This window comes from Danio rerio, chromosome 4, assembly GCF_052040795.2.
Source record: "Danio rerio strain M-AB ecotype USA chromosome 4, GRCz13ab, whole genome shotgun sequence".
NCBI classification, from domain to species: domain Eukaryota; kingdom Metazoa; phylum Chordata; class Actinopteri; order Cypriniformes; family Danionidae; genus Danio; species Danio rerio.
In genome coordinates, this window is record NC_141024.2 from 49,657,818 (window position 1) to 49,684,889 (window position 27,072).

General features: G+C 35.5%; 3 protein-coding genes across 5 annotated transcripts in view; 1 reads left to right on the top strand and 2 right to left on the bottom strand.

Moving 5' to 3' along the window:
* Positions 1–27,072, bottom strand: part of LOC137490965 (protein NLRC3) — a 766,684-nt gene that overhangs the window by 381,622 nt on the left and 357,990 nt on the right. The gene's annotated exons all lie outside the window — the stretch shown is intronic.
* LOC137490988 (uncharacterized) lies at positions 1,061–13,836 on the bottom strand. Of its 2 annotated transcripts, XM_087249354.2 has the most exons (3): positions 13,807–13,836; positions 13,095–13,244; positions 1,061–4,950 (listed from the first exon to the last, which is right to left on the bottom strand). In XM_087249354.2, the coding sequence occupies exons 2-3, from the start codon at positions 13,177–13,179 to the stop codon at positions 4,145–4,147; spliced, it is 891 nt and encodes a 296-aa protein (XP_087105480.1). In that variant the 5' UTR covers positions 13,180–13,244; positions 13,807–13,836; the 3' UTR covers positions 1,061–4,144. The 2 variants fall into 2 exon arrangements, with proteins under 2 accessions (XP_087105480.1, XP_088506842.1); XM_088650716.1 differs by having other exon boundaries at positions 13,095–13,836.
* On the top strand, positions 18,257–25,331 carry LOC137490980 (uncharacterized). Of its 2 annotated transcripts, XM_087249088.2 has the most exons (3): positions 18,257–18,296; positions 18,937–19,086; positions 23,343–25,331. In XM_087249088.2, exons 2-3 carry the CDS (start codon positions 19,002–19,004, stop codon positions 24,389–24,391), a joined length of 1,134 nt encoding a protein of 377 aa, XP_087105214.1. In that variant the 5' UTR covers positions 18,257–18,296; positions 18,937–19,001; the 3' UTR covers positions 24,392–25,331. The 2 variants fall into 2 exon arrangements, with proteins under 2 accessions (XP_087105214.1, XP_087105215.1); XM_087249089.1 differs by lacking the exon at positions 18,257–18,296 and having other exon boundaries at positions 18,935–19,086.

Sequence of the window (27,072 nt, forward strand, 5' to 3'; positions counted from 1 at the left end):
AGACTCAATAATATCCATCTGCACAGTGTGACATCACATTCCACTGGCGCGCGTGTGTGTGTGTGGCTTTTTTTCTGTGTTAGTGGGTAAGGCCGCAGGTTTCAAATCTCCCGGGTTTGCGCACGCAACTACTTGTGTTTCGTAGATACAACATCATGAAACATCTAATGACTCGTTATCAAGACGACTCATTTGAAGCACTATGAGTCGACTCTTTTATAGATGAATCAACAGTTTTAAACACTGTACACTTACAGATTTAAGCCTTAGCTGGATATTTCACTTCACTTAGAGCTGTTACACACTACATGGAAGGGTATTTTCAAAAACCCATAATATGGACTCTTTAACAAAATAAATACACTATTTAAATAAAATAGAAATCAACAAGTGAAATAGAAGAAACTGTAGAACTGTTATGGTTATAAACTATATAAATACACACACATGTGAAGGTCCATCTATTAGTCCCATGACGGAGCTAACAGCATGGGTGAAGGTCAAATGCATGTAAACCTTTTAGCACATGTGAAAAGAAATATTTTTATTCGTTATAATTTATTTTAATTTGTTTCTAGCTCTGAATTTTAATCTGACTCCAATTTATAATAGTTTTAGATTTAGATTCATCTAATTAAAGCTGATTACCTTATAGGTTGTGATTAGGTCTAATTTAGATTTATTAACCTAATAAATCCTTATATTCCATTAATGTTTCGTCGTTTACTCAAAGTCGCTTAGAGTCAGTATGCTGGCCAGTTTCATCTGCTCACGGACATATCTTCGCCAGTTCCGATTCTTAGCAGATATGCTAATTTCCTTTAAGTTATAATAGGCCGCCCCATGCTTGCACATACTTAAAGAAAGTTTGATTTAGCCCCTAGATGATATCATACCCCTGGATTATATCATCAGTGATTGTCAGAAATCAACAGGTCTCTAATGCTGTGCCCATGCTCCATCCATTGTGCCTAAATAGATGACTAATCCTGGTTGTAGGCTGCGGAAACGTCAGCCTAAACAATCTACTAGATTTAAATGATTTCGGAAGATATTAGAGTTAAACAAGAATTTTACATTTATTTGTCAGGAAAAGATTTTCCATTGCAGTTCACATAATTAAACAAAAAAAGCCAATCAAGATTGTACAACATCAATTACTCAAAGATACATTGAAGAATTAAAGAGGAATACCTGAACATGTAGAAACACATTGCAGCATACAAGTCCTGATGCAGAGCTCAGAGATTCACAACCTGCAATTCTGCACCCTTTGCCTAAATACTCAAATCATCATAAATTCAAGACAATAAAAGCTTCACCGAGACTCTTGCCTGGTCATGAGTTGATGCGAAGACCATTTTGCCTGGAGTGGAGCATCTGGCAAAGATCTTTTCAAAGTCAAAACCCAAATTAACTGATATAAAGGAGATTGTAAAATATTACAGTGAAATTAAGACCACTTTACCAATCACATAGAGACATTTAAAATCACACCAAACATAAATATAAAGCCACAAGATACACCATATTAAAAACTTAAACATTCGGTGTGAAATGTGAGTGAGCTGCTCTGGTGGAGAAGGTAAAGTCCAGGGCAAAGAGGGGGGCTCAGGATGCATGATCGAGACAACCTGAACAACTGGTTTTCTAGCTGATCTTCTTCTCACATTGGAAAGTTTATTGTTTTAGTGCCTTACTATTCTCACGGTCTTGTCTCGTGTGGAGTTCCATAACAGTTTGCAGATTTTAATATTATGGAGAGATATAGCCATCCTTACAATATTATGTGCATATCTGATCTTAAACTGTAGTTCCACTGTACACTGCAACGAGAACCTCAGTCAATAATATTTATGTAAAACTGAATTTTTGTTGCATCATATGATCATATTTTAAACTTTTCATAAAATCATCAAACAATGTGTACCTAAAAAGCATTTTTTAAGAAATAAAAAAAGTTCTGTCCTATTGTCACTAAGTTATTGTTACTTTTTTCTACTGGATATGTGGTTTATATCTAGTATATATATAAATATTTGTCTATTTGCTGGCTTGCTATCAGAAAACAAACCCTAAGCTAGGCGATAAATTAATTAAATTCTACAACTACAAGTGATTTGTAATTTGTTCATTTATACCCCATTTTTGTTTAATAATGTTTTTGCAGACTATGCAGACTTTATGTGTTGGTCTAATATTTGTATAAAGATAGTTTGCATTTGCATTTACTCATTTAGCATCTTTTATCCTGCGACAACAACTAATGACAAAAGAAGAAACAGACTCAGCCTACCAAAGGTTCAGAGCTTGTGTTTTTAAAAGCTAACAAACCTTAAGCCAAGTCCAACAAGTAAAGCCACACAGTGTTGTTTTAAAGCTTATTTAATTTTATTTATTTTTTTAAATGCACCGTTCTATTCACAAGTCAAGTTGTTAAGCTCATTAGGCCCTGTGGCTTTTGTTTTTTATTTATAATATCTTTCACTTAAATTGCTGTTTCATAAAAACATCTACTGGGAAGAGTTGCCATATTTGATATAAAGATTTTATGGCACAAACGTGTTATTTAATATTAAGCTTGTTTGTTTTTATTTATTAAAAAGTCTAGCTTGATGTGCACTATTTTGTTTTTCTTTTGCTTATTTTATTGTCGTGATTTATAAAGTAATCTGATTTGTTATAAAAGCTTTTCTGGTAAAATAATAATAATAATAATAAAACAATAAACAACAATTAAACAGTGTTTAAGTGTCTAATGCTGGCAGCATCATATGTTAGAAAACTATTCACAAAGACTATTTGATTTATTAAATAACTCATCTCTTGTGCTTTCTTTCATGTTATGTGACAAAATGAATGAATGACTCGGATGAACTAAAAGATTCATTAATTCGCTCATGTGCACGATGTGTAGTGCGAGACAAGATTAGTTCATTTTTCGAGTCCTCTATTGAGTCGTTCGTTCACCACATGAAAGACTACAGCCTAACATATGCATTTATATGCCAATCATATGCATTTAGAGCCAGAAAAAGAATTGATCTGTTAACCTCTCGAGTCCTCGGGTTTGAATCATTCGTTCATTAGGGCCAATCATATGAGTTTAGAGCCAAAAAAAAAAAAAAAAAAAAAGAATTGATCTATTCAACTCTCGAGTCCTCGGGTTTGAGTTATTCTGTCACGTGATGAACGAACGACTCAAGAACCAGAAGACTCGAAAGGTGAACTAATTATCATGGCTCCTATCGGCTCAGACTGTTTACATTGGTTAAGATTATATGTGACTGTCATTGTAACGTGAACGCACCACTGACATTTGAAGACATTAAGAGGTGAGCTGAGCAAGGAGACAACAATACCCATAGACAAAAGAGCAGGTAAACACTGAATTATTATTTTCTTCTTATAATCTATTTATGACTTATTTGTTGTGTGATCAACCTTCTGGGCTAGTTGTAGATGTGTTTGGAAGCAGTTCGTAACATTTTAATACAATTTTGGCAAATTGAACCAAATGAACGAAATGACTCGAAAAAAGATTTGTTCATCTTGATGAACGAGACTCAAAGATCCGAGTCAGTAAAATGATCTGAACTTCTCATCACTACTTTCAACACATTTACAACCCCACCTACTGCAGTGTAGGAGTGTTGGAAAATAGTATACCATCACTCAGCCTTTTCAAACATTATTCAGACATGAAACATCCTGTGCACATGAGAAAATGTTTTGCTGCATTCATGTCATGTGTGCAACTTTTTGTCCATGTGTTTCTTAAGCTGCGCCGAATGAGCGAAACTCTGTAGACACTGATTAGATCTGTATAGTTTCTCTCCAGTGTGAATCCTCTTTTGTGTTTTCAGATGTGTTAACTGATTAAACCTCTTGTCACAGTGTGAATCGTCTGATGCAGTTTCAATTTTGGAGCTGTAAAAAAAAGTCTTCTCACACTCAAGCACACATACTCTTTCACACCAGTGTGGATCTTCATGTGTTCATTAAGGTTTGCTGATCGGTTGAAACTCTTTTCACACTGAGTGCATGTGAATGGTTTTTCTCCAGTGTGGGTCCTCATGTGTTTATTAAGGTCTGAGGAGTTGCTGAAACTCATCCCACACCGAAGCTGCGGTCACACTAGAGTTTAAGCATGCGAAATTCTGTTGTTTGGTTTCTCTCCAGTGTGGATCCTCAAGTGTAGATTACGGGACGATGATTGGCTGAAACTCTTCCCACAGTGAGTGCATGTGTATGGTTTCTCTCCAGTGTGGATCCTCATGTGTTTATTAAGGTGTGATGAGCAGTAAAAACTCTTGCCACACTGAGGGCATGTGAATGGTTTCTCTCCGGTGTGGATCCTCATGTGCTGATTAAGGTTTGATGATTGGCTGAAACTCTTGCCACACTGAGTGCATGTAAATGGTTTCTCTCCAGTGTGGCTCAGCATGTGTTTATTAAGGTGTGGTGATTGGCTGAAACTCTTCCCACACCGAGTGCATGTGAATGGTTTCTCTCCAGTGTGGATTCTCATGTGATGATTTAGCTGTGATGAACAGCTGAAACTCTTCCCACACTGAGGGCATGTGAATGGTTTCTCTCCAGTGTGGATCCTCATGTGTTTATTAAGGTTTGATGATAGGCTGAAACTCTTCCCACACTGAGTGCATGTAAATGGTTTCTCTCCAGTGTGGATCCTCATGTGTAGATTAAGGGATGATAATACGCTGAAACTCTTCCCACATTGAGTGCATGTGAATGGTTTCTCTCCAGTGTGGATCCTCATGTGAATATTAAGCTTGCTTTTGCTTGACAAACTCTTTCCACACTGAGTGCATGTGAAACGATTCTTGTCTCTCCTTTTCAAAATACCATCAGTCTGTAAAAGAGTTTTTTCCTCAATTTTGACATGATGTTCCTCCTCTTTACTCCCCTCATTCTCTTCAATTAGGTCTGAAATATATATATATATATAAAACCATTAGTTTTCATTAAGTCTTTAAAACTCTTCATCAAAAGCTGAAAAGTGAAGACACTGGAAACATTGGCTACACACACTGTAATTTTGATTCACATTAAATGTAAAATAAATCAGGTCATATTTTGTTCGGTCCATTAATGGTGTACACATTTAAACAGATTTAATTCAATTAATCTTTATTTATCTAGTGCTATTACAATGTAAAATGTATCAAAGAAAAAAATTGAAATTGTCAGTCCAGTTTTCAGAGTTTCTTACATAATTGATCATAAGCAGGGCCAGACGGAATCTGCGGACGTTTTTTGCTATTTCTGCTGAGAATTTTGGTAAAAATCTGCAGATTTCTGCGGAATTATTTTAAGAGTATCCAGCGGAGTATCATAACATACACCTTAATATATTAAATAAAAAGTAACAAATTACTGAATAAAAACTGAATTAATTCAGATTTACACATTTACTCAAGTAAATAAACAGAATTAATAATGGGCTAGAAATCTGCGGAATTCTGCGCGCTCAGATTCCGTGTGGGCCTAATCATAAGTCATATTGGTAAGACATATAAGACAGATTTGAAAGCTGTAAATGGCCAGTTTTTATTCATATTTATTCATAATTACAACAAAATGTTTTTCTAATATGTGTAAAGCAGACCAGGGCTCAGAATTAACCTTTTTGCTAGGTAGCACTGGTGCTCCTAATTTAAAAAAATGTAGGCGCATCAACCAAAATTTAGTCGCACACACCAATTATAAGCACCGTTAGTTTTATACAAGTTTTATACACACAGATTTATTGCATTTGAAATCAACACTAATCAAACTAACAAGCAAAAAAATTTATGCATGCGTGAGGAAAATATGTCTCAACGAAATCCCATTATCACAAAAAAAATACATTTTTATAACATAAACGAGGAACCAAAAGATACACGGACCACTCACCAGCCCTTCACGCACTGCTTGACACAAATGAATCTGTTAACGATTGCTGTGCGGTTTTCACGGGTGCTGTCTGATACTGCACTGACGCTTTTGACATATACTGTAACTTAATATATGCATATGTCATGTCAATAGCAATACCAGTCTTTTCATGAGCAGCGATATTAGTTTACTCAGTGTAAGCCCGTTTGCGATGGTGTACATGGTGTTAAATTACATATACATATAGCTGCCACTTGCACGGCGGACAGCATCTGCCGATTAAATGAAGGATTAAACAGAAGCTCTCGTGCTAGATGTGGCAAACAGATAGCTGAAAATTGACTTTTCATAGCGGACTTGAAGCCAATGGAAGTCTTTTATCTACTCTTTGAAAAGTGTAGATGGTGGATTAACATTCAGCACAGGATCATTACTAAGATGTGTCGTTATTTGTAACTTTAGATGCCATGGTTACATGGACAGCGCTTTACAATTTTTCGGGGTTGTAGCTCTCCCTGTCATCCCAAGCCAGAAGGCGTTGAGTGATTGTGATTGACAGCTGATATTAACCAATCCATTTGCATTCAGTTATAGAGCAGTGGGCCAATAGGTAGAGCCCAAAGGCGGGCAAGCATTACGAACTTGGCTTTGTTTACTGCAGCAAGTTGACATGACAACTGTTTTAAACCATTCCTGAGCGCTGCGTTTCAAGTGCAAAGATGCATTCAGCGTGAATATCTCCCGAATCTGTGCATGTGCTGAACATTTTGCAGTAAAAACTGGTCACACACAGCAATTTTTTTGCACTCGCACAAATGCTCCCAAATATATTTTGAGGTTTTGAGAACTTTTTTTGAGAAAAAAGTTCTGGGGTCACAGCTGAACAAACAGCTGAGTATTTGCCTCGCAGACATGAATCATACCTGTACACCATCTGCATAAAGGCTGGATTGTGCACCTTTCCCCTTGTGTGCTGTTGGGTCATTTTCATCAATTCTGGGGTGATTTTGAGGCTTAATTTGGCCAAAACTTTCTCTGTGTTTCAGCAAACAGACTGATACTTGGGGGCATCTTATTTTGACATATTCTGGGTAAATGCTTTAAAAAAAAATTTATTTTTTTTTAAACTCAATACACACTGGGCAAATTTACTCCCTTTTCATTATATTCATGGCTGGTTTTTTTTCATTGTCCTCTATTTTAACACATTTTTTTATTGCAAAGCCATGAAGGCATATAATCATGCATTTATGATTTTTGGTGTTTTCTGTGACGACAGTCAACATTGTTTAATTGGTCTCCACCCATGGGACGGCAAAAAGGAAATGGGTGAGAGTTTAAAGAAAGAGGAGGAATGTTTAATTGGGCAGCTTTATGTGGTATGTGGAAGAAAGAGAAGTTGACTGAACTGTTCCAGTGCGGGGAAACGAGTAGAGAAACCGGGTCGAGATGAGCAGTGTAAACTTAACGATTGACTGTGAGAAACAAAAAGCGAAAGCATGTATTGAAGCAACAGAGCAAAGATTGCCATCTTGTTACTGAAGTGCTTTTGACGTCTGTGAACGAGTGCATCACCAAAGACTTCAGTGCAGTGTATCCTGAAAAAAATCAACTTACCGATTTATCTCCCTGACATGAGTCAGCTACCAAAAGCATTTCATTTTACCCCTCCTCTCCGTGGGTAAGAACCAAAAGTTTTTGTTTTCTTTACCCAAATTCTCATTTTATTTTTTCTTGTTTTGTTTTCTCCCCGTCCTATTATTATCATTATTACTTTTCCCTGTTTTTAAATCTGATGAATCTGCTGGTCTAAAATCATTTGCAATTTTTTCCTTTCACTTTCATTTGAGTTATAAGTGCTGAGGATTTTGTTTCATTGTGATTATTTTTATATTGTTTGTTTTGGACTACCGGCCATGTGAAGACGCAAAATGCTGAGGTTCTCACGTGAAACTTAATTTTGTTTAATATTGCTCTTATCCTAAATACTCATACCTTATACATACCTGTACTGGAAAATAAGCGTTTAAGTGTCAGAGTCTAGCTGCTCTGAGCATAATTTAACTTGAATCAGGATAAATAAAGGCTGAAGCAACCATCGAGAGGCAGAATCCGCTACTAGCCTCCATGCTAATGCTAACCCCGAAGTGCAAGCTGCACCTAAGAAAGAGATGGCGCGGGTGAGTGATAACAGTGCAGTCCTTCAAGCTATTGATGCACTAAAAGGCAATTTGATTGCTAAAATTGAAGAAAAGGCCGTTGCACAGTCAAATGAACTTTGCAATGAAATTGACCAGCTTCGAACAGTTAGGCAATGCTGGAGCACGTTCAAAGTCAAGTCAAAGTCAGCTTTATTGTCAATTCAGCCACATGTACAGGAGATACAGAGAATCAAAATTACGTTACTCTCAGACCCTATGTGCCTAACATATATTATTAATATAAAAAGTAGAGTTTTAAGAAAAAGAAATCTAAATTTACAATATATACAATTGTACATAAAATGTGGTCTAAAAAAATATTTAAAGTGTAGTCTAAAAATATACATACGAAATAAAAAAATTGTAAACCTAAAGAACAGTATATAGTGCAAAAAGACTTGTGCACAGGATGATTATGACAAAGTGACAGTGTCATAATATATGTAAATGTAGTATGATGTGTCTAACTGGTAGACCAATGTTACATAAAGTGACCAGTGCAGATGAATGTGTGCATGTGTGTGTGTTTTCATGTGTGTCAGAGTCCAAAGGTGCGTGTGGAGGGAGAGGGGAGTGGTGGCAGAGTTGGGAGAGGGTTCAGCTTCCTGACAGCCTGATGGATGAAGCTGTCTTTCAGCTAGACGGCTCACCTTGCTTCTATAGTTTTTCTCATTGTTTTTGTACATGAGACCCACCACAGTTGTGTCATCCGCAAACTTCATGAAAAGATTAGAGTTGTGAGATGGTGCACAGTCATGAATCAGAAAAGTGAAGAGGATAGGGCTCAACATCCCTTAGGGGCCCCAGTGTTGAGTGATGGTGCTGGATATGTTACTGCCGACCCGTACTGCTTGTGGTCTTCCAGTGAGAAAATCCAGCAGCTAGTTACACAGAGAGATGTAACTTTGACAGCTGGACCAGTTTTTGAGTGAGCTGTTGAAGGATGATAGTGTTGAATGCTGAACTGAAGTCTATGAACAGCATTCGGGTGTAGGAGTTTTTTTTTTTGTGAGCGCTGAGTGGTAGGACCGATATGCAAACTGAAAGGGGTCCAAGGTGGGGGGGCAGGACAGACTTAATCTGCTGCATCACAAGCTGTAAGCTCCTCTCTGTGTGGTGTAAACAAAGCCCAGTGTGTTATTGCCCCGTGTTGAAAAGTGTATGTGTTGGTGTATTTTTGGAAACACACTTTTTAGGTCTGCATGGTTAAAGTCCCCAGCCAGGATGAGAAAAGCATCTGGGTGGGCTGTAGGCTGCTCACTGATGTCCAGGTACAGGTCTTTCAGCGCCTCTCTCATATTGTTGGCATTAGAGCTGGGAGGGATGTAAACAGAGAAAAGCAGTATGGCTGTTTATTCCCTTTGTAGATAAAACAGCCGGCACTTTAAAACCATAAACTCCACCAGTGGCGAGCAGTAATTGCAGACTACATTAGTATGAAGGCTGGAACAGCAATGTCCGGAACGTTGTCACTGAGCCAAGTTTCCGTAAACACAAATGCACAATAGTTCTTTACAGTCATTTAAGATGAACGAAGTAGACAGCTATAGTCCAGTTTGTTGTCTAGCAAGCCTACGTTCGCTAGAATGAAGGGGATAGCAGGTTTGTGTGGGTTAGCCGCTAGCCAAGTTCAGATCCTCCCACGCGGCTAGGACGTACAATAACACTGCCACGTACATGACAAAGAACACAAAAACACTGTCTTGTCGGAAAAGAGAGAAGCCGCAGCGTGTGCACGCGCCTCTATCTTGGAAAAAGCAAGAGTGGAAGTGGAAGAGTGGTAAACGCCAGAGTGGAAGCAGCGAAAGAGCGAGTGACTGGTCTGGAGTCTGTGTTGGGTGGATACTCCAACTCTCTTACTACCCTGGAGAAAGAGTTTAGTATTGTGAAAGAAAGAAGCTGGCTCTGCTGAGACCAAAGCGAAGATCTTGAGGAGAGGTCTCCCCGCTCAAATCACTCTATGCAGCAAACCTGTGGACGACAAATAACTGCAACGCGCCTTCTTGATTAAATGCCACAACTTTTCCAAAAAAAAGAGGATATTCTACAATACAATACAAATGTTAATGTCACTTTCCGGTTAACTTTTAAATGACCACTTTAGCACATGTTCGTTGTTATTTCTAGCTCTCAAGTATATTTTGTCAATAATGGTGTAGTTTTGTAGTAAAACATCAAAAGCTGTTCCAATGGATTTATTTTTTATGTGAGATCCCACATGGTAAGCTAGTTAAGAGAGGGAGTAGTTGGAAGTGTGTGCAAGTTTATATGCAAGGTTTTAATATTGTGTTGTTTCATGTTTATAAGTATATGTGTGATCACCCCCGGGTTTTTTTTTCTCTCTTTTTTTTCTCTCTCTCCCACACATCCCCTACATACAAAACCCAGATTCCTTTTAGATGCTACTGATAAATGTTTTTGACAGCCCTCCATAAAATGGGTGGAGTAAAGACAAACTTTACCGGTTGGAATGTGCAGGGGCTAAATCACCCAGCAAAACGAAACAAGGTGTTAGTATATCTTAATAAGTAAAAATCCGATATTGTATATTCACAGGAGACACATCTGTTGAAAAAAGACTATTCTAAACTTAATAGAGGACGTTATACATAAACAAATATATCATTCTAACTTCAATAGCAAAAGTAGGGGCGTTGCTGTACTCATACATAAAAATTTACATTTTGTTTTGGAGTCAAATGTGTTGGATAAAAATGTCAGATACATAATAATCCAAGGTAAACGTTTAAACATGTCTGTAGTCCTGGCCAATGTGTATGCTTCTAATTGGGACAATGAAAAAATTTTCAGTAATTTATTTTCAATTTTGCCTAGTCGACACACAATTTAATTTTAGGAGGATTTAAATTGTGTTTTGCACCCAATTTTGGACCGCTCTAGCTCTTCGAGTAATACATTAAGACAGCCAGCACAATGTATCAACTCCTTCCTTTAGACATATGGTGTAAGTGACCCCTGGAGATTTAAATATCCATCTTCCAAGCAATTTTCCCTCTATTCACCATTGCATCAAACCTATTCCAGGATTTACCATTTTCTCCTGGACAAGTTGTTACTTCCCTTAATGTCAGCAGTAGAGTATGGTAGTATTGTTATTTCAGACCATTGTCCAGTCTCACTAAAGATATGTTTTCAGGCAATGTAATCCTCCAATGTACATGGCGGTTTAACTCAAGACTCTTGGCAGATGACGATTTTGTAAAACTTATTGATGCTCAAATTGATTTCTTCCTTAAGACAAAGGAATCCCCAGAGATAAGTTATAGCATCCTATGGGATACTCAGAAACATATATAAGAGGACAAATTTTAGATCAAGCTAGTGCAATTAAAATTTAAATAGTGAAAGTCAAAACGGCTTACAGAGATTATAAATAAAATTAATACAATTGATCAGCTACTCTCAACATCACCTTCCGAAGAGCTCCATAAGATAAGACTTCTGCAAGCGGAATATGACTCCCTCAGGTGAAAATATCGAGGATCTCCACATAAGATCCCACTAGATTCATTGTGTACATGGAAAATGAGCTGGCAGTTTATTATGTTACCAACTGACACAATCCTCAGCAGCTGGTTTTATAGCAGCAGTTAGGAAGGATGATGGCAGCCTTATTACTGATCAACAGAGAATTAATGATCAATTAAAAAACTTCTATAAAACTCTTTACAGCTCTGAGGTAAACTAAATTGAACATATTAAGAGCTTTTTTAATTATTTAGAATTACCATCCCTCTGTGATTCAGATCAGTTGGCATTAGAATTAAATTTAACACCTTCTAAAATTGAAAATGCTATCGAAAAATTGAAAACCAGAAAAGCACCAGGCCCCGATGGCTTCCCATCCGTGTTTTATAATAAGTTTACTGCCAAGTGAACACCCCTGTTATGCAACGTATTTGCTGAAGCTCTTGTTTCGGAATCACTCCCCCCTCCATGAGATCGACTGTTATAACAGTACTTCTTAAAAAGATTAAGGATCCACTTAACTGTGAATCTTATCGTCCGATCAGCTTACTCTGCTGTGTTGGGAGACAGTTATCTTACAACCTTCATCGCTTATTTAAATATTATTTATTCACCAAAAAAATAATACCAATCCAGAGGTCCTAATTTCTTTAGATGCCCATAAGGCATTTGATAGAATAGAGTATATCTGTTTATTTACAGCACTTAAAAAATTAGTTTTGATCCTGGATTCTGTTCCTTAGTTAAAATTTTATATTCCAGACCCCAAGCAATTATTCAAACAAATAATATAATTTCTAAAGGCTTTCCACTCTCTAGAAGAACAAGACAGGGCTACCACCTGTTCTTTGACATTGCTATTGAACCTCTTGCAGACGTATTAAGGAACTCAGATGGCTTAAAAGGAATTGTCAGAGAGGGACACAAACATAAGTTCCTGCTATATGCGGATAATCTTCTTTTTCTGTCAAATCCAGATACATGTATTCCAAAAGCTCTTACAATAATTTCAGAATTTGGAAATGTTTCTGGATACAAAGTAAATCTAGCAAAGAGTCTCCTTTTCCCTATCAATGATAGAGCACAGCAAATGTCCTTCCAATCCTTTCCATTTTCAGTAAGTCCTGATAAATTTGTATAGTGAGTGTGACACGCAAATATAAGGATTTGTTCAATAATAATTTTAAAATGACATTAGTACCCAAGCACGTTTTTAGTGCTCAAGGACACCTTACAAACAGTAGGAGAACAAAAAAGCAACAAACTTAAGAAGGTAGAGAAAATGGGAGACTAATAATACATAAAATAATGACAAAAGACCTGAGAACAAGCAACAAGAAAGAAACTCATTCCTGTCTTTCAATGAGTGCTTATGTGCATTTAGGAGAACTAGGCAGCACACTCAGGGCTGCAAGATGGATTAGTTTAGTATTCTTATTATTAAAATATATCTGAATGAGGAACAAATGACTGAGTTGGTCTTTGATAATAAAAACTAACCTGTTTGTTCCTGCAGATCTTCCTGTTTGACTGTGAATGTTTCTTCAATCTTCACATCTTCACTCTCCTCTTTAATAAACGCCATCTTTATAACAGTGTGGAGATCAGTCGCTTCAGCAGGAGTTTTTCTTTGTGTTTGGACACTTTATCCTGTTTAAAATGAACAAAACAAAAAAAATGTCCTGTTTAAAATAAATAAAACAATGAACAGAAACAAAATAACTTCTCTTCAACACTTGCTTCAACAGTTTCTTTATATGAGAGTCATTAACAAACAGAAATCAGATAAGTCTGATCAAGAAACAATAGCCACTGATCAGCTGATTAAAACTAGTACTCCATTTCTTATATATAGTGATGTATATTTATAATGGAATGACATTGTGCTATTCAATCAATTAAACTTTAATTAAAACACTTATTACACACTTTTACTTTATCCAAGTATCTTCTTAATTGTTTTGTTTGTTTTATTTATCTTATTGTCTGTTTATAGCACTTTTTTGCACAAGACAAATTTCCTCTCCGGAACAATAAGTTTATCCTATCTTTATTCAAAAAATAGACCTCATTACTGTAAGTTTTAGTAAATAGTACTACTTTGTATAAGGGTTAAAATAATATTGTCAACAGGTACATAATTTAGCACTAAATGAAAACACTGAAACTTTAATCAATCGCTTTATATAAGGCTAAACGCTTTAAAACAAACCTTTCTCCAGTTGAATCACAGCGCGAGAGCGGCGCAGGCTTATGACGTCACAAGTCAAGCCAAAATAAAAGTCTTTTTTTTGCCACTTACTCTAAGTCATGAGTCATGACTTTTTATATATAGTTTTTCTCTGCGTTTGGACACTTTATCCTGTTAAAAATTAACAAAGCAATAAAAAATGTCCTGTTTAAAATAAATTAAACTATGAACAGAAACAAAATAACTTCTCTTCAACAGTTTCTTTATATGAAAGTAATTAACAAAAAGAAATCCGGTAAGTCCGAGCAAGAAACAACAGCCACAAATGAGCTGATTAAAACTAGTACTCCATTTCTTATATATAGTGATGTATACTTAGAATGAAGTGAAATTTTGCTATTTAATAAATTAAACCTTAAGACACTTAATACACGCACGTTGTTCAATAGTTCACTTTATTTTGAGTAAAATAGTATTACGTTGTATAAAAGTTAATATTTTAAACAGCAGGTACATCATTTAGTATTGGATGAAAAACCTGAAACTTTAATCAATCCGTTGAATAACTTTTTTTCAATTAATGCTTGAACTGACAATATAAGAACATCATAACAAAGTCAGACAAATCTTTAAAAAGGTCAATAATATACATAGTCATAAGAAAAAAATATCTAAAATCACATACAAATACAAATAATATCATTAGACAGAAAGGGAAAATATTAATAGAATTAAAACATTAACAACAATAATAATAATAAAATTACTAAATTAAACAAACAAAATTAAATGAATGAAATTACAATGACACCTAAACAAATAACCGTAAGGAAAGCATCTAAAATCGAGAATCTTCTTTAAATACATCTGCATAATATTACAGGAATCTTAGATTCTTTTTATTCCTAATAAGATAAAGTGATTTTAGGAGGGAAATAAATTCTATTCTAAAATAAACAAAGAATGGGTAATTATTTGTGAATTTCTGTTAGTGAATGAAAATATAAGATAATGCCATATAAGATAAAAAAAATGTATTATGCGTTCCAGATATTTAGCTTTTGGGTTATTATATAAAAAAAAATTATGTTATTTTAGATTGAAGCAATTCACAGCATTGGCAAAAGCAGATATGTGAGAATTTAGAAGTGACCGAAATTGCTTGGATATTGGACAATCAAAAAACATATGTAGTAGTGCAGGGGTGGCCAACCCTGTTCCTGGAGAGCCACCTTCCTGCAGATTTAAGTTGCAACTCATATCAAACACACCTGCCTGTAATTATCACGTGGTGTTCAGGTCCTAATTAATTGGTTCAGGTGTGTTTGATATTGGTAGCAACTGAAATCTGCAGGAAGGTGGCTCTCCAGGAGCAGGGTTGGCCACCACTGTAGTAGTGTCTCCTCTGCTTGTTTGCAGAAAGAACAGGAGCTGTCGATGTCCGAAAAACTGTAAATACTAAATTTTACAGGGTAGATTTTATGGAAAATTTTAAAATGCATTTCTTTTGCCTTGTTGGAAAATACAATATTTCCCAGGTAAAAGCCAGTTTCTATTCCAGTCTATATCCTTAACCAAAGACCTCCAGTAAAACTTTCCTCTAGACGAAATTTTCCTTTTACATTGGAAAATTTGACGCACAAAGCTATTGTTACGTTTCAGACTAACACTTTCAAAAAGCAAATTTACAGTTAAATGTACAGTGACTTTTAACTAGGTGAACTAAACCGGGTGATATTGCCTAACAACTTTATTAAATTCATTAGGAGAAGTTGGAAAACAGTGGTAGGTTATAAATGGTTCACGAAAGAATCTTTATTGCATCATCAAACAAGCAAAGGATCCAATTAATGTTATTTTTAAACCAACTTTGGAAAAATAATGATTTGTTATTGATTGTAATATCTCGGTTATTCCATAAGAAAAATCGGTGGGGAGAAAAATTGTGAACATAACCAAGCTTCCAAGCAAGCAGACATTGCTGGTGGAAATTAGACAAAGCTAAAGATAGCTTGTAGGGAAGATAATTAAATTTAAGAAGAAACAAAAGACTACAGATTTTGTTTTTTAAAAAAGTAGTTGGGAATAAAAAACAAAAAAAAACAAATAGACGTTGGATTGGTTTGGCATCTCTTTATCCAATTAATTTTAAAAATGTATATGGTGTCAGAAAAATCTAATAAATTTACACTCCCTCTGCTTTACTATAAGAAAGAACTACCTTTTTTAATTTAAGAGGTTTGTTCTTCCAGATAAATTTCAAGAAAACAGTATTAATTTCTTTGGCCACTTTGTTTTCAACAAATAAAGATAAAGTCGGATATACAAAATGAGAAAGACCCTCTGCCTTGAACTCTTCCATATAATGACAGGTCCCATTGTAGCCAGGAATTAAGAATATTTTTAGTTTTGCTGATCCTAGACAAAAAAAATTCAAGTGCTGTCTCACTAAAAGATTTTTAATAACATAAATAAATAACCATTTAATTGTGGATTTAACAAGGATATCTTCTATATATTCCTAACTCAAATTATGAACAGGCATTATCTCACATTTGAAGATATTCAGCTTTAGACCAGAAACACTTGAGATATCAGAAATTAAATTTAAAGCCTTTCATACGTTTGAGTCATCTTTTAGAAATAAAGTGGTGTCATCTGCCAATTGTGAAATCTTAATCTCCCTTTCAAAAACAGAAATTTCTTTCAAATCTTGATTTTGCACAATGCTTAAGGACTAATAAAAACTAATAAAAATGAAAAGGAAGAGATTGGACAGTCCTGTCTAAAACCACACAAAATATCAAATCCATTAGAAGTATTAAAATTAACAATCACTTAACTATTGATTCCTTTATAAAACATAGCCATAGTGTTAACAAAAGTTTCCCCAAATCCAAATAACCTCAATGCTTTAAACAGAAACTGGTGCTCAACCGTATCAAAGGCTTTATAAAAATCAAGAAAAAGAATGAGACCATCTGAATGAATAGAATCAGCATAATCGAGCAAATCCAAAACTAATGTTATGTTATTAGAAACATGGCGGCCTTTTATAAACCCAGACTGAGTTTCAGAAATAATAGAATCAATCAGTATGGCAATTATACTGGGATAACAATGAAACAGGCAGACATCTATATAATATACATAAACAAGTCGTTGCTGGAAGGAGGGAGAACAGAATCATAGGGAAGTACGATTATAACTCAGATGAGAATAGGTCATACTGGACTCAACCATATTTTATTTAAAATAGGGAAACACTTAACTGGGCAATGTATACACTGTAATCAACAAGAAACAATATGACATGTTTTATTCCACTGTAGTAAATATAATAAAGAACGATACGATCTTATTCAATCTGTTAAAATGAGCAAACTTCAGGGTTTCACATTGGCAGGTTTATTAGGGAATAAATCTATTGAGGTATATGACGATATAATTAAATTTGTTTAAGAAACCCATTTAGAGAAAAGAATATAGAGATAATATAATCTAAGCAATTAATTGTTAGCCCACTCCACCCCACATTTTTTATTTATTCATTTATTTTATTTTTTATTTCCTCCCCCTCCCCTCTATTTTTACACTTCAGTTATTGTTCAACCATTCCAGTCGGAGGCGGTAATGCACCTACAAGTCTGGTAGCCAACCGCCAGTAAAACCCAAAGAAAAATAAGAAGAAACCGATTAATTAAAGTTTTAGGTTTTTCATCTGATACTAAACTATGAACCTGCTGTTGACAATATTATTTTAACCCTTTATACAACAAAGTACTATTTTACTCACAGTAATGAGGACTATTGAACAACGTGTGTGTAATAAGTGTCTTACTGAAGCTTTAATTTATTAAACAGTATAATTTCATTTCATTCTAAGTTTACATCACTATATATAAGAAATGGAGTACTAGTTTTAATCAGCTAATTTGTGGCTATAGTTTCTTGCTCAGACTTTTCTGATTTCTTTTTGTTAATTATTCTCATATACGAAGAGAAGTTATTTTCTTTCTGTTCATTGTTTTATTCATTTTACATTTTTATTGCTTTGTTAATTTTTAACAGTATAAAGTGTCCAAACGCAGAGAAAAACTATATATAAGTCATGACTAGTTAAAAGAACTAAAACATGTAGTAGTAATGAATACTTTTTACATGAAGGACACCTTTTTACCTTTTTTTCTGTAAAGTTTCAGCTCCAAACACTCATTAGATAATTTTTTATACCTTTTAGAATGTTGAGATTTTTGCTTTAAACACTTAGTCTTAGTGGATTAAAAGTTTTTTTTAATTGTTTTAAAAATGTTTAGAGTAAAGGTTTTGATCAACTCCAAATACTGAATATTTGTGCGTCTGTGAGAAAGTGGAAACGAAGGAGAAATATATCAATAAGTCATGACTGCAACAGTAAGTGGCAAAAAAGGTTTAAAAAGACTTTTATTTTGTCGTGACGTGTGACGTCATCAGGCGGCGCCGCTTCAGCGCTGTGATTCAACTGGAGAAAGGTTTGTGTTTTTAAACGTTTACGGATATAACCCGGTTTAATTAAAGTTTCAGATTTTTTTTATTCCGATGCTAAATTATGTACATGCTTTTAACAATAATATTTAAACCCTTTATACAACGTAGTACTATTTTATTATCAGTAGCCGAGGGCTATTGTTTGAAACCGAAAACAGTGTAATAGGTGTTTTAAAGCAGGGTTTCTCAAACTTTTCTGATAAGAGGTAAAGTTGGTTTTATATTCACACATTAGTTCATTTAGCAGTCTATATATTGTTTACCATGTTACTTTGAATATTTGATCGGAATTAGCATGCAAGTGTGACTTGAAAACAACATTAACACTGTTTATTTGACTGAGAACAATGTTGTACTTTGATAGTCATTTGCTGCTAATATGATTTCACTGTTTAAAGTTTGCAAATGATACTTTAATAAAATTATATCATTAAGGGGAAAGTCCGAATGTGCGAATATAAAACCAATTATACCTCTATTTTTAAAGAAATGTTTTACCTGATTTCTTTTTGATAATTAAAAGAAACTGTTGAAGCAAGTGTTGAAGAGAAGTTATTTTGTTTCTCTTCATTGTTTTATTTATTTTAAACAGGACATTTTTATTGTTTTGTTCATTTTAAACAGGATAAATTGTCCAAACACAGAGAAAAACTCCTGCTGAAGCGACTGATCTCCACACTGTTATAAAGATGGCGTTTATTAAAGAGGAGAGTGAAGATGTGAAGATTGAAGAAACATTCACGGTCAAACAGGAAGATCCACAGGAACAAACAGGTTAGTTTTCATTCTCAAAGACCAACTCAGTCATTTGATCCTCATTCAGATATATTTTAATAATAAGAATACTAAATTAAATCCATCTTGCAGCCCTGAGTGTGCTGCCTAGTTCTCCTAAATGCACATAAGCACTCATTGAAAGACAGGAATCAGTTTCTTTCATTATTTGTTCTCATGTCTTTTGTCATTCATTTATGTGTTATTAGTCTCACTTTTTCTCTACCTTGTTCTTTTGCTGTTTGTGAAGCATCCTTGGTGCTTTATAAAATAAATAAAAACAATAAATTAATAAAAGGTTTAACTAAGCTGATGATATTTGACCTACAGTATTCTCATAACAGACTTAACATTTTAGGCCTTAAAAAGTCTTAAATTTACTGAAATATTGTGCTGTATTGTGTCTTTTTTTTTCTTTATTTTCCTTTGTTCATGTTTTTCTACCCAATCTGGACAAAACCAATTCAATCACCAACAATTCAACTTAATAAAACTTTCAACTTTTTATTCAAAAATGTCTTTTTAACTTTATTTATCATAATGGTTTAATTATTTTCCTCACAATAACATTTGTTTAAACGTGCTCCATGTATTTACTGCTGTGGATATTAACCTGGACAGATTGTTGTGCATATATTTAGTTTGTTATAGTTTTTAAAACTTTAAAAACATTTGTTAATTTTTTAGCTTTAAAAATAAATTTTATATTGATGGGGCAAATAAAAATATTTTCCATCTGGGCCATTTGAAAAGTTCTTTAGCCTTTAGCCCTTTATGAGTCAAAAATTTAATTCAAAATGGTCTTAAAAATGTCATAAAATGTCTTAAATTTAACTTTGTAAAACCTGCAGAAACTCTGGTTTACAGTATGTCAAAAAATGTGGATGCCCCAATATTGAGCATCCTGAATGAAATGGACACTAAAATAATTGTTATAAAATATTTTACAGTCTCAGAATATAGACCATATTCTTCATGCACCAACAGGCGGCGCCATTGGAATCTTTTTGCTTGAGACTTTTTTAAAGAATAAATTTTTAGATCCTAAATATCAGTTTAATGCTGCTGAGGCATGGGGCAATAACTATATTCAAGGTTTACCGCAGTTTGGAAAAGTCAAGGTTTTAAAATCGCCAACATTTCCTGCTGCACCGTTCCTACAGTATATGTAAGTTTTTTTTAATGTTTTGTTTTTTAGGACAACACTATCTCCTGCAGTAAAGACCAAAGAGGCTGTTTTAAATCGTAAAGAAATCTGTGATTCATTTCAATTACTTAGCCTGACATGTTTACTGCTCAAAAATATTTTAAAAGTGTCTCAGAAGAAAATATATTTTAGGATATCATACTGTCAGAATCTTATACTGGCCCATGCCTAATACTGCTTGATGTCGCAAAGTCATATTTTCTCATTTAATTATTTTTATTTGTATGTATAGTCATGAACACACCTGTTTGTAGAGCAAGTAGCGTGACTGTTTTCTGCAGTTTATTATTTCTGGTCAAAATAATACCAAAATCCACATCGTAAAAAAAATAGAAAAAGAATAATAATTATAATTAAAAAGCAAATCAAAAAGAGTACAGGCTACATTAATATTTGCAAAGGAAAAGAGTTGTTTGAGTATATTTAAAGTTGTGGTTGCTTTTTATCTTAAACATCCTTTAAGGGTTCTTTCTGACTATTTTCGTGTATGTAATTACCTAATTAAGTTAAAAGATTTAACATAAAATAGTTCTATTTTTTTATATTGTCTATTTATATAAACTAATATTTTGTATAACACATTTTCATTATTTAACAGATTTAATACTTCTATAAATCAAATTCTTTCTGTTTCATCAGCTTTAAAATAACCAGATTCCTGATACATATGTTTGTGAATTTTATTTTATTTTGTAAGTTTCCTTGAGTGCTATAGCAGCATGCAGAGTTTTTTGTGTGTGTGTGTGTGTGTGTGTGTGTGTGTGTGTGTGTGTGTGTGTTTAATTTAGTCCAAGGATCAAGTTTATGTAAAGATTGAGTTTATATGTCTGTGCATGTGTATGTGGGTGTATGCATGCAGTAGGTTTATATATGTGCAAGTGTCATACTTGTTTTGAACATAGTATATGTTTATATGCGAGAAATTTATATGTGTATATTCATGTGTAGACATGCGAAACCCTACATTGTGCCTCATAGCCATCTGTGTTTGGTGTCGGGAAGGTGGATGGTGAGTCGACTGGTTGACTTAAACTTTTATGAACCAATTTGATGTGTTTCCGATGCTAGTCGGCATCGCTCTCCCGCACAGTTTGCAGAGCGCCGAAACAAAAAGCTGATCGGAACTTAAAAAGCCAAACAACGTCCACATCAACTACTTTGTCTGCATTCTTACTTGTGGAAGCTTGTTCCTCTATATCTGTATTCAGGTCGCTCATTTTCTAGCTTTCTGTGACAGAGCAGCTTAACCAACTTCTGAGCGCTGTCATCACGCAAGTGACATCATGCTCATTCTGAGCACGGAAAGTCATTTAGTGACAATAGATACAAGGTAGAAAATCTTATATATATATAGATATATAGATAGATAGATATAGATATGATAAAACATATACACAAATGTATCGAAATATCGGAAATGGGTTTAAAAAAATATCACCATAATTTAAAAATAATCTATTGTGATATATTGATATTATATTATTGTCCAGCCCTACATTAGATATAGAGAGCAAGATGAATAAAATATCACTTTTAGCAAATATAGTGAGATTAGATCCAGCATAACTCGTAACATCTAAAAGGAAAAAAAAAAGATAAATAAACCCACTTCTCATTTACTAGTCTGTTATGAGCCATATCAAACCTCTTGAGCCTCCGATCTCCTCCTGATTTGCAGTTTCTGTTTGTTTTTTGAAAATGTAATTGTCTTCAAATCTGAAAATATAATTTATTTTATAGTGTGAGTTGTTATTCGATGTGATACGAAGCTGCAAGCATGTTCTTTTGGACAGAATTTTTAACTAAGGTGTAATGTTGTCCAGATACTGGAATTTCTGACTTCATTACTTTGCTATATATTGATGTTCAATAGGCTACTATTTTTGATATAGTAACAATTGTTTCAAAAATGGTACAAAAAATTATTTCTAAAGTAGAAAAATGATTTCTTAAGTTTTTTTTTTTTCAGTTTTCCTCAAAATAGGTTGATGTGGGCATTGTAGCACTTTAAATGCATGTAATGCCTGTTTCATTTATACTTGAGCAGAAATTCCATATATGCCTCACAAAAGTAGCAGAACATTCCAGGAAATCCCTAATATGGATGAAGGCATCCAGCTATTGCCTTTGGATGAAAATAAGATCTGAATAAATATTAAAAGGCTTCAACTGATCATTTACACGACTGCGCCCATAAATGGTTTATATGTGTACTTCCAGCCATCTTAGGTATATTTATAAGAAAGTCGATTTATAATTTAATGCTAACTGACGTAGCATGTTACAGTAGAATATAGCTATAAAATAATATGCTAGATGCATGAACTCACTGTAATTTAACTATTACAGAAACGGATGAGAGATTTGTTTTTTATTTCAAAGCATTTTCCCAGATTATGTCAAAATAAGATGTTCCCAAATATCAGTCAGTTTGCTAAAACGCAGAAAGAAACCCAGAATGGATAAAAATGACCCAACAGCACACAAGGGGAAAGGTGCACATTTCAGTCTTTATGGTGTACAGGTATATCTCATGTTTGCGAGACAAATATTCAGCTGTTTGTTCAGCTGTTACCTCATAACTTTTTTTTCTGATGCGTTTACTGGTCAGGCACAGAATGAACAAGTATTCCCTGTCTGCTTTACACATTTTAGAAAAACATTTTGTTGTAATTCTGAATATATATGAATAAAAATAGGACACTTACAGCTTTTAAATCTGTGTCTTATCAATATGACCAAAATGACTTTTATGAGAAACTTTGAAAACTGGACTGACACAGTTTCAATTTACTAGAACTTCTAAGTTAAGTGGCTTCAGCACAATTTGCATTGTAAAAGCAATAGATGAAGATGATTTGAATCTGCTTAAATGTGTACACGTTAATGGAATGAACAAAATATGATCTGATTTATTTTACATTTAATGTGCATCAAAATTACAGTGTGTGTAGCCAATGTTTCCAGTGTCTTTTCACCTTTACGCGTTTGATGAGATTTTTAAGACTTAATGAAAACTGGTGTTTTTTTATTTATTTATTCATTTCAGATCTAATTGAAGAGAATGAGGGGAGTAAAGAGGAGGAACATCATGTCAAAATTGAGGAAAAAACTCGTTTACAGACTGATGATATTTTGAAAAAAAGAGACGAAAATCGTTTCACCTGCACTCAATGTGGAAGGAGTTTGGGAAGAAAAGACAATCTTAAGATTCACATGAGGATCCACACTGGAGAGAAACCATTCACATGCACTCAGTGTGGGAAGAGTTTCAACCGATCATCATCCCTTAATCACCACATGAGGATCCACGCTCGAGAGAAACCATTCACCTGCACTCAGTGTGGGAAGAGTTTCAGACACTCATTATTTCTTAAACAACACATGAGGATCCACATTGGAGATAAACCATTCACATGCACTCAGTGTGGGAAGAGTTTCAGCCAATCATCATCCCTTAATCGCCACATGAGGATCCACACTGGAGAGAAACCTTTCACATGCACTCGGTGTGGGAAAAGTTTCAGCCATTCATCAAACTTTAACCGACACATGAGGATCCACACTGGAGAGAAACCATTCACATGCACTCAGTGTGAGAAGAGTTTCAGCCAATCATCATCCCTCAATCACCACATGAGGATCCACACTGGAGAGAAACCATTCACATGCACTCAGTGTGGGAAGAGTTTCAGCCAATCATCAAACCTTAATCTACACATGATGATCCACACTGGAGAGAAACCATTCACGTGCACTCAGTGTGGGAAGAGTTTCAGTTGCTCATCTTACCTTAATCACCACATGAGGATCCATACTGGAGAGAAACTATTCTCATGCACTCAGTGTGGGAAGAGTTTCAGTCGCTCATTATCTCTTAAAGAACACATGAGGATCCACACTGGAGAGAAACCCTTCACATGCACTCAGTGTGGGAAGAGTTTCAGCCAATCATCATCCCTTAATCACCACATGTGGACCCACACTGGAGAGAAACCATTCACATGCACTCAGTGTGGGAAGAGTTTCAGCCAATCATCAAACTTTAACCGACACATGAGGATCCACACTGGAGAGAAACCATTCACTTGCACCTAAGCCACAGTTACACTGGACCTTTCTCCTAATAGACTGCCATTCATATGCACGCAAATGCGTCAGACTGTAAACGCAAGTTTGTGCGTCAAGTTTTGCAGTTCACTGCGTTGCAGAGTTCAAGCTTGATGAACTCTGACCAGCGAAATCGCATTAAGCCTAGTTCACACTACAGGATTTTAAACATCAGCAGATCGCTGTGCCGTTCACACTACATGACTTGACTTTGTGTCTTTTAATCTCTGTGGTGTTCACACTACGCAACACTCCGTGAACGATCCACAAGAGGGGGGTCACACACTACATGATCTGACAACAACTCATTCCCCATCAGCTCATTCAAGCTACCAAACCACAGCCAATGAAATTTTGAGGGAGGAGTCATCAGAAAAAGCTGAACACTATTGGCTGCTTGTGTGCTGATTACATCACTGACAGCGTTTCAAGCTTTGGAGAAAGCATTTAAAAACATCGTCAAATCAGCTGATTTATCAGCGGATTAATCACTCATCTGCAGGTTCCAGTGGATAGATACACAGAGAGTTTTCAATTTTTGTAATTTTATAACTCTTTGAAATAAAACTAACAAATAACACCCTGCCGTTTTCTAACTATCAGTTTATTTCTTTCTGACATTGTAATTTTTTTTATTACAAAACTGTAAAGAACTGAGCATTTCTGCCTTAAATTACCATATTGGTTAAAGGGCACCTAGGTTACCCCTTTTTTCAGATTTAATATAAGTCTTTTGCGTCTCTAGAATGTGTATATAAAGTTTCAGATCAAAATACCCATCAGATTTTTCATTATACCTTTTACAAGATGCTGTTTTATACTGATTTCCAGCAGGGGGTGGTTTTGTCTTAGTTAAGGCTAACCTCAAGTACTGTGTGGATATCTGTTATGCTAATGTACAAAATAAACCTGATTTAACTTCCACAAACCGGGATTGAAGCGTCTTCTTTTATAATTGTTCTGACACGCGGCTGTGCTGTTGAAGTAAAGCTGAAGTAAAACGCTGTAATTAATTACACACATACTCTGTTTTAAAACACTTTAAACATGTGAAACTTACTCTTAATCACATTTGATGATGATTGCTGATCCTAGCGAACAGAACAGACCTTTTATTCCCGGTTGCTCTGCGTATGTCTGCCTGGACTTGTTGACATATACACGTGACTACCGGAACATGTTAATGCGCGCAGCTGTCAATCAATTCGGTGGGCGGGGGGATCGCACACCTACGTAATGGTGCGATCGATTTGAAAACCGCTCCAATTGGCCGACCCTTTTTTTGTAGTTAAATTGAAAAAAAAAGACTGGGTGTGTTCATATCACCTCAGTATGACGGTCTATACACTATACCAACACACAGATCTGTCCAAACTAGGGATGGGAAGATTAACCGATATGTATCGATACGCGGTCATGCGCGTGCACGATGCGAGTGCATCGGTTGAGCAGCAGAGGATGAATGAAATTTTGGAAGCAAATCGAGATGCATCGGTTTTTCTGAGATACAGCTTATAATTTTAATATAGAATGTATTTTTTTTTTATTAACAAGTGTTGTCAACCTGTTTTTGGCGCATAATTTAATCGACCTACATAAAGTAAGCCTTAGCAACGGATTTGCGGATGTGTACACTTACACTACATCTCAGTGTATCAGGTGTGCGGATGAAGCTAGTGGTGCGCCCTCAGAAAGCGCGAAAAGCAAAACAAACATTTTATTCCCCACTGAGTTTTAAATCTAAAGTATGGCAACATTATGGATTTAAGGATGGACGACATGACAGGACAGATGCAATTTGCAAAATGTGCCGCGCATCTATAAAATACGCGGGCAGTACGAGTAATCTGAAATCTCACTTGAAGCAGCGCCACGGTGTTGTTGTGAAAGCATTTTCCAGTGTTTCTGCATCCCCGGCTTTCGCACTGCTTCAACTGTAGCTACCAGCTCCAAAAGTGGTGAGAAAAGCATTGCAAGTTTTTTTTTCCAATAACGGATGTTATTGCATTGTTCATCTGCAGGGCCGGAGCAAGCTGAACTGCCGCTCTAGGCAGAGGACGATCACGCCGCCCTCAACCCCAATGTGAAAACGAAAGTGACTGGTTATAAAAAATGAAGTGACGTGTCGCGGACCTCTATTCTGCCGCCCTATGCGCGGATATAACTGAGGACGCGCGGGTGTCGCGGACCTATATTCTGCCGCCCTATGTGCGGATATAACTGAGGACGCGCGGGTGTTGCGGACCTCTTCTGCCGCCCTATGCGCGGATATAACTGAGGACGCGCGGGTGTCGCAGACCTCTATTCTGCCGCCCTATGCGCGGATATAACTGAGGACGCGCGGGTGTCGTGGACCTCTATTCTGCCACCCTATGCGCGGATATAACTGGGTGTTGCGGACGCCGCCAACTCTATACTGCCGCCCTAGGCGGTTTTAAACACCTCCTCCTGTTAATTTTTATTTCATTATAATAATAATAATGATAAAAATAATGGGTGTCACGGTGGCACAGTGGGTAGTTTGACCACCTCACAGCAAGAAGATTGCTGGTTTGTTATATTTCTATTAGCCTGTTGTTTACAGTGACAGTGATGTTTCAAAGCAGCATAACACTGCTAGTTCACCACCTTAAGTTTTGAATATTCAGTGGCAAAATATATCTTTGTAA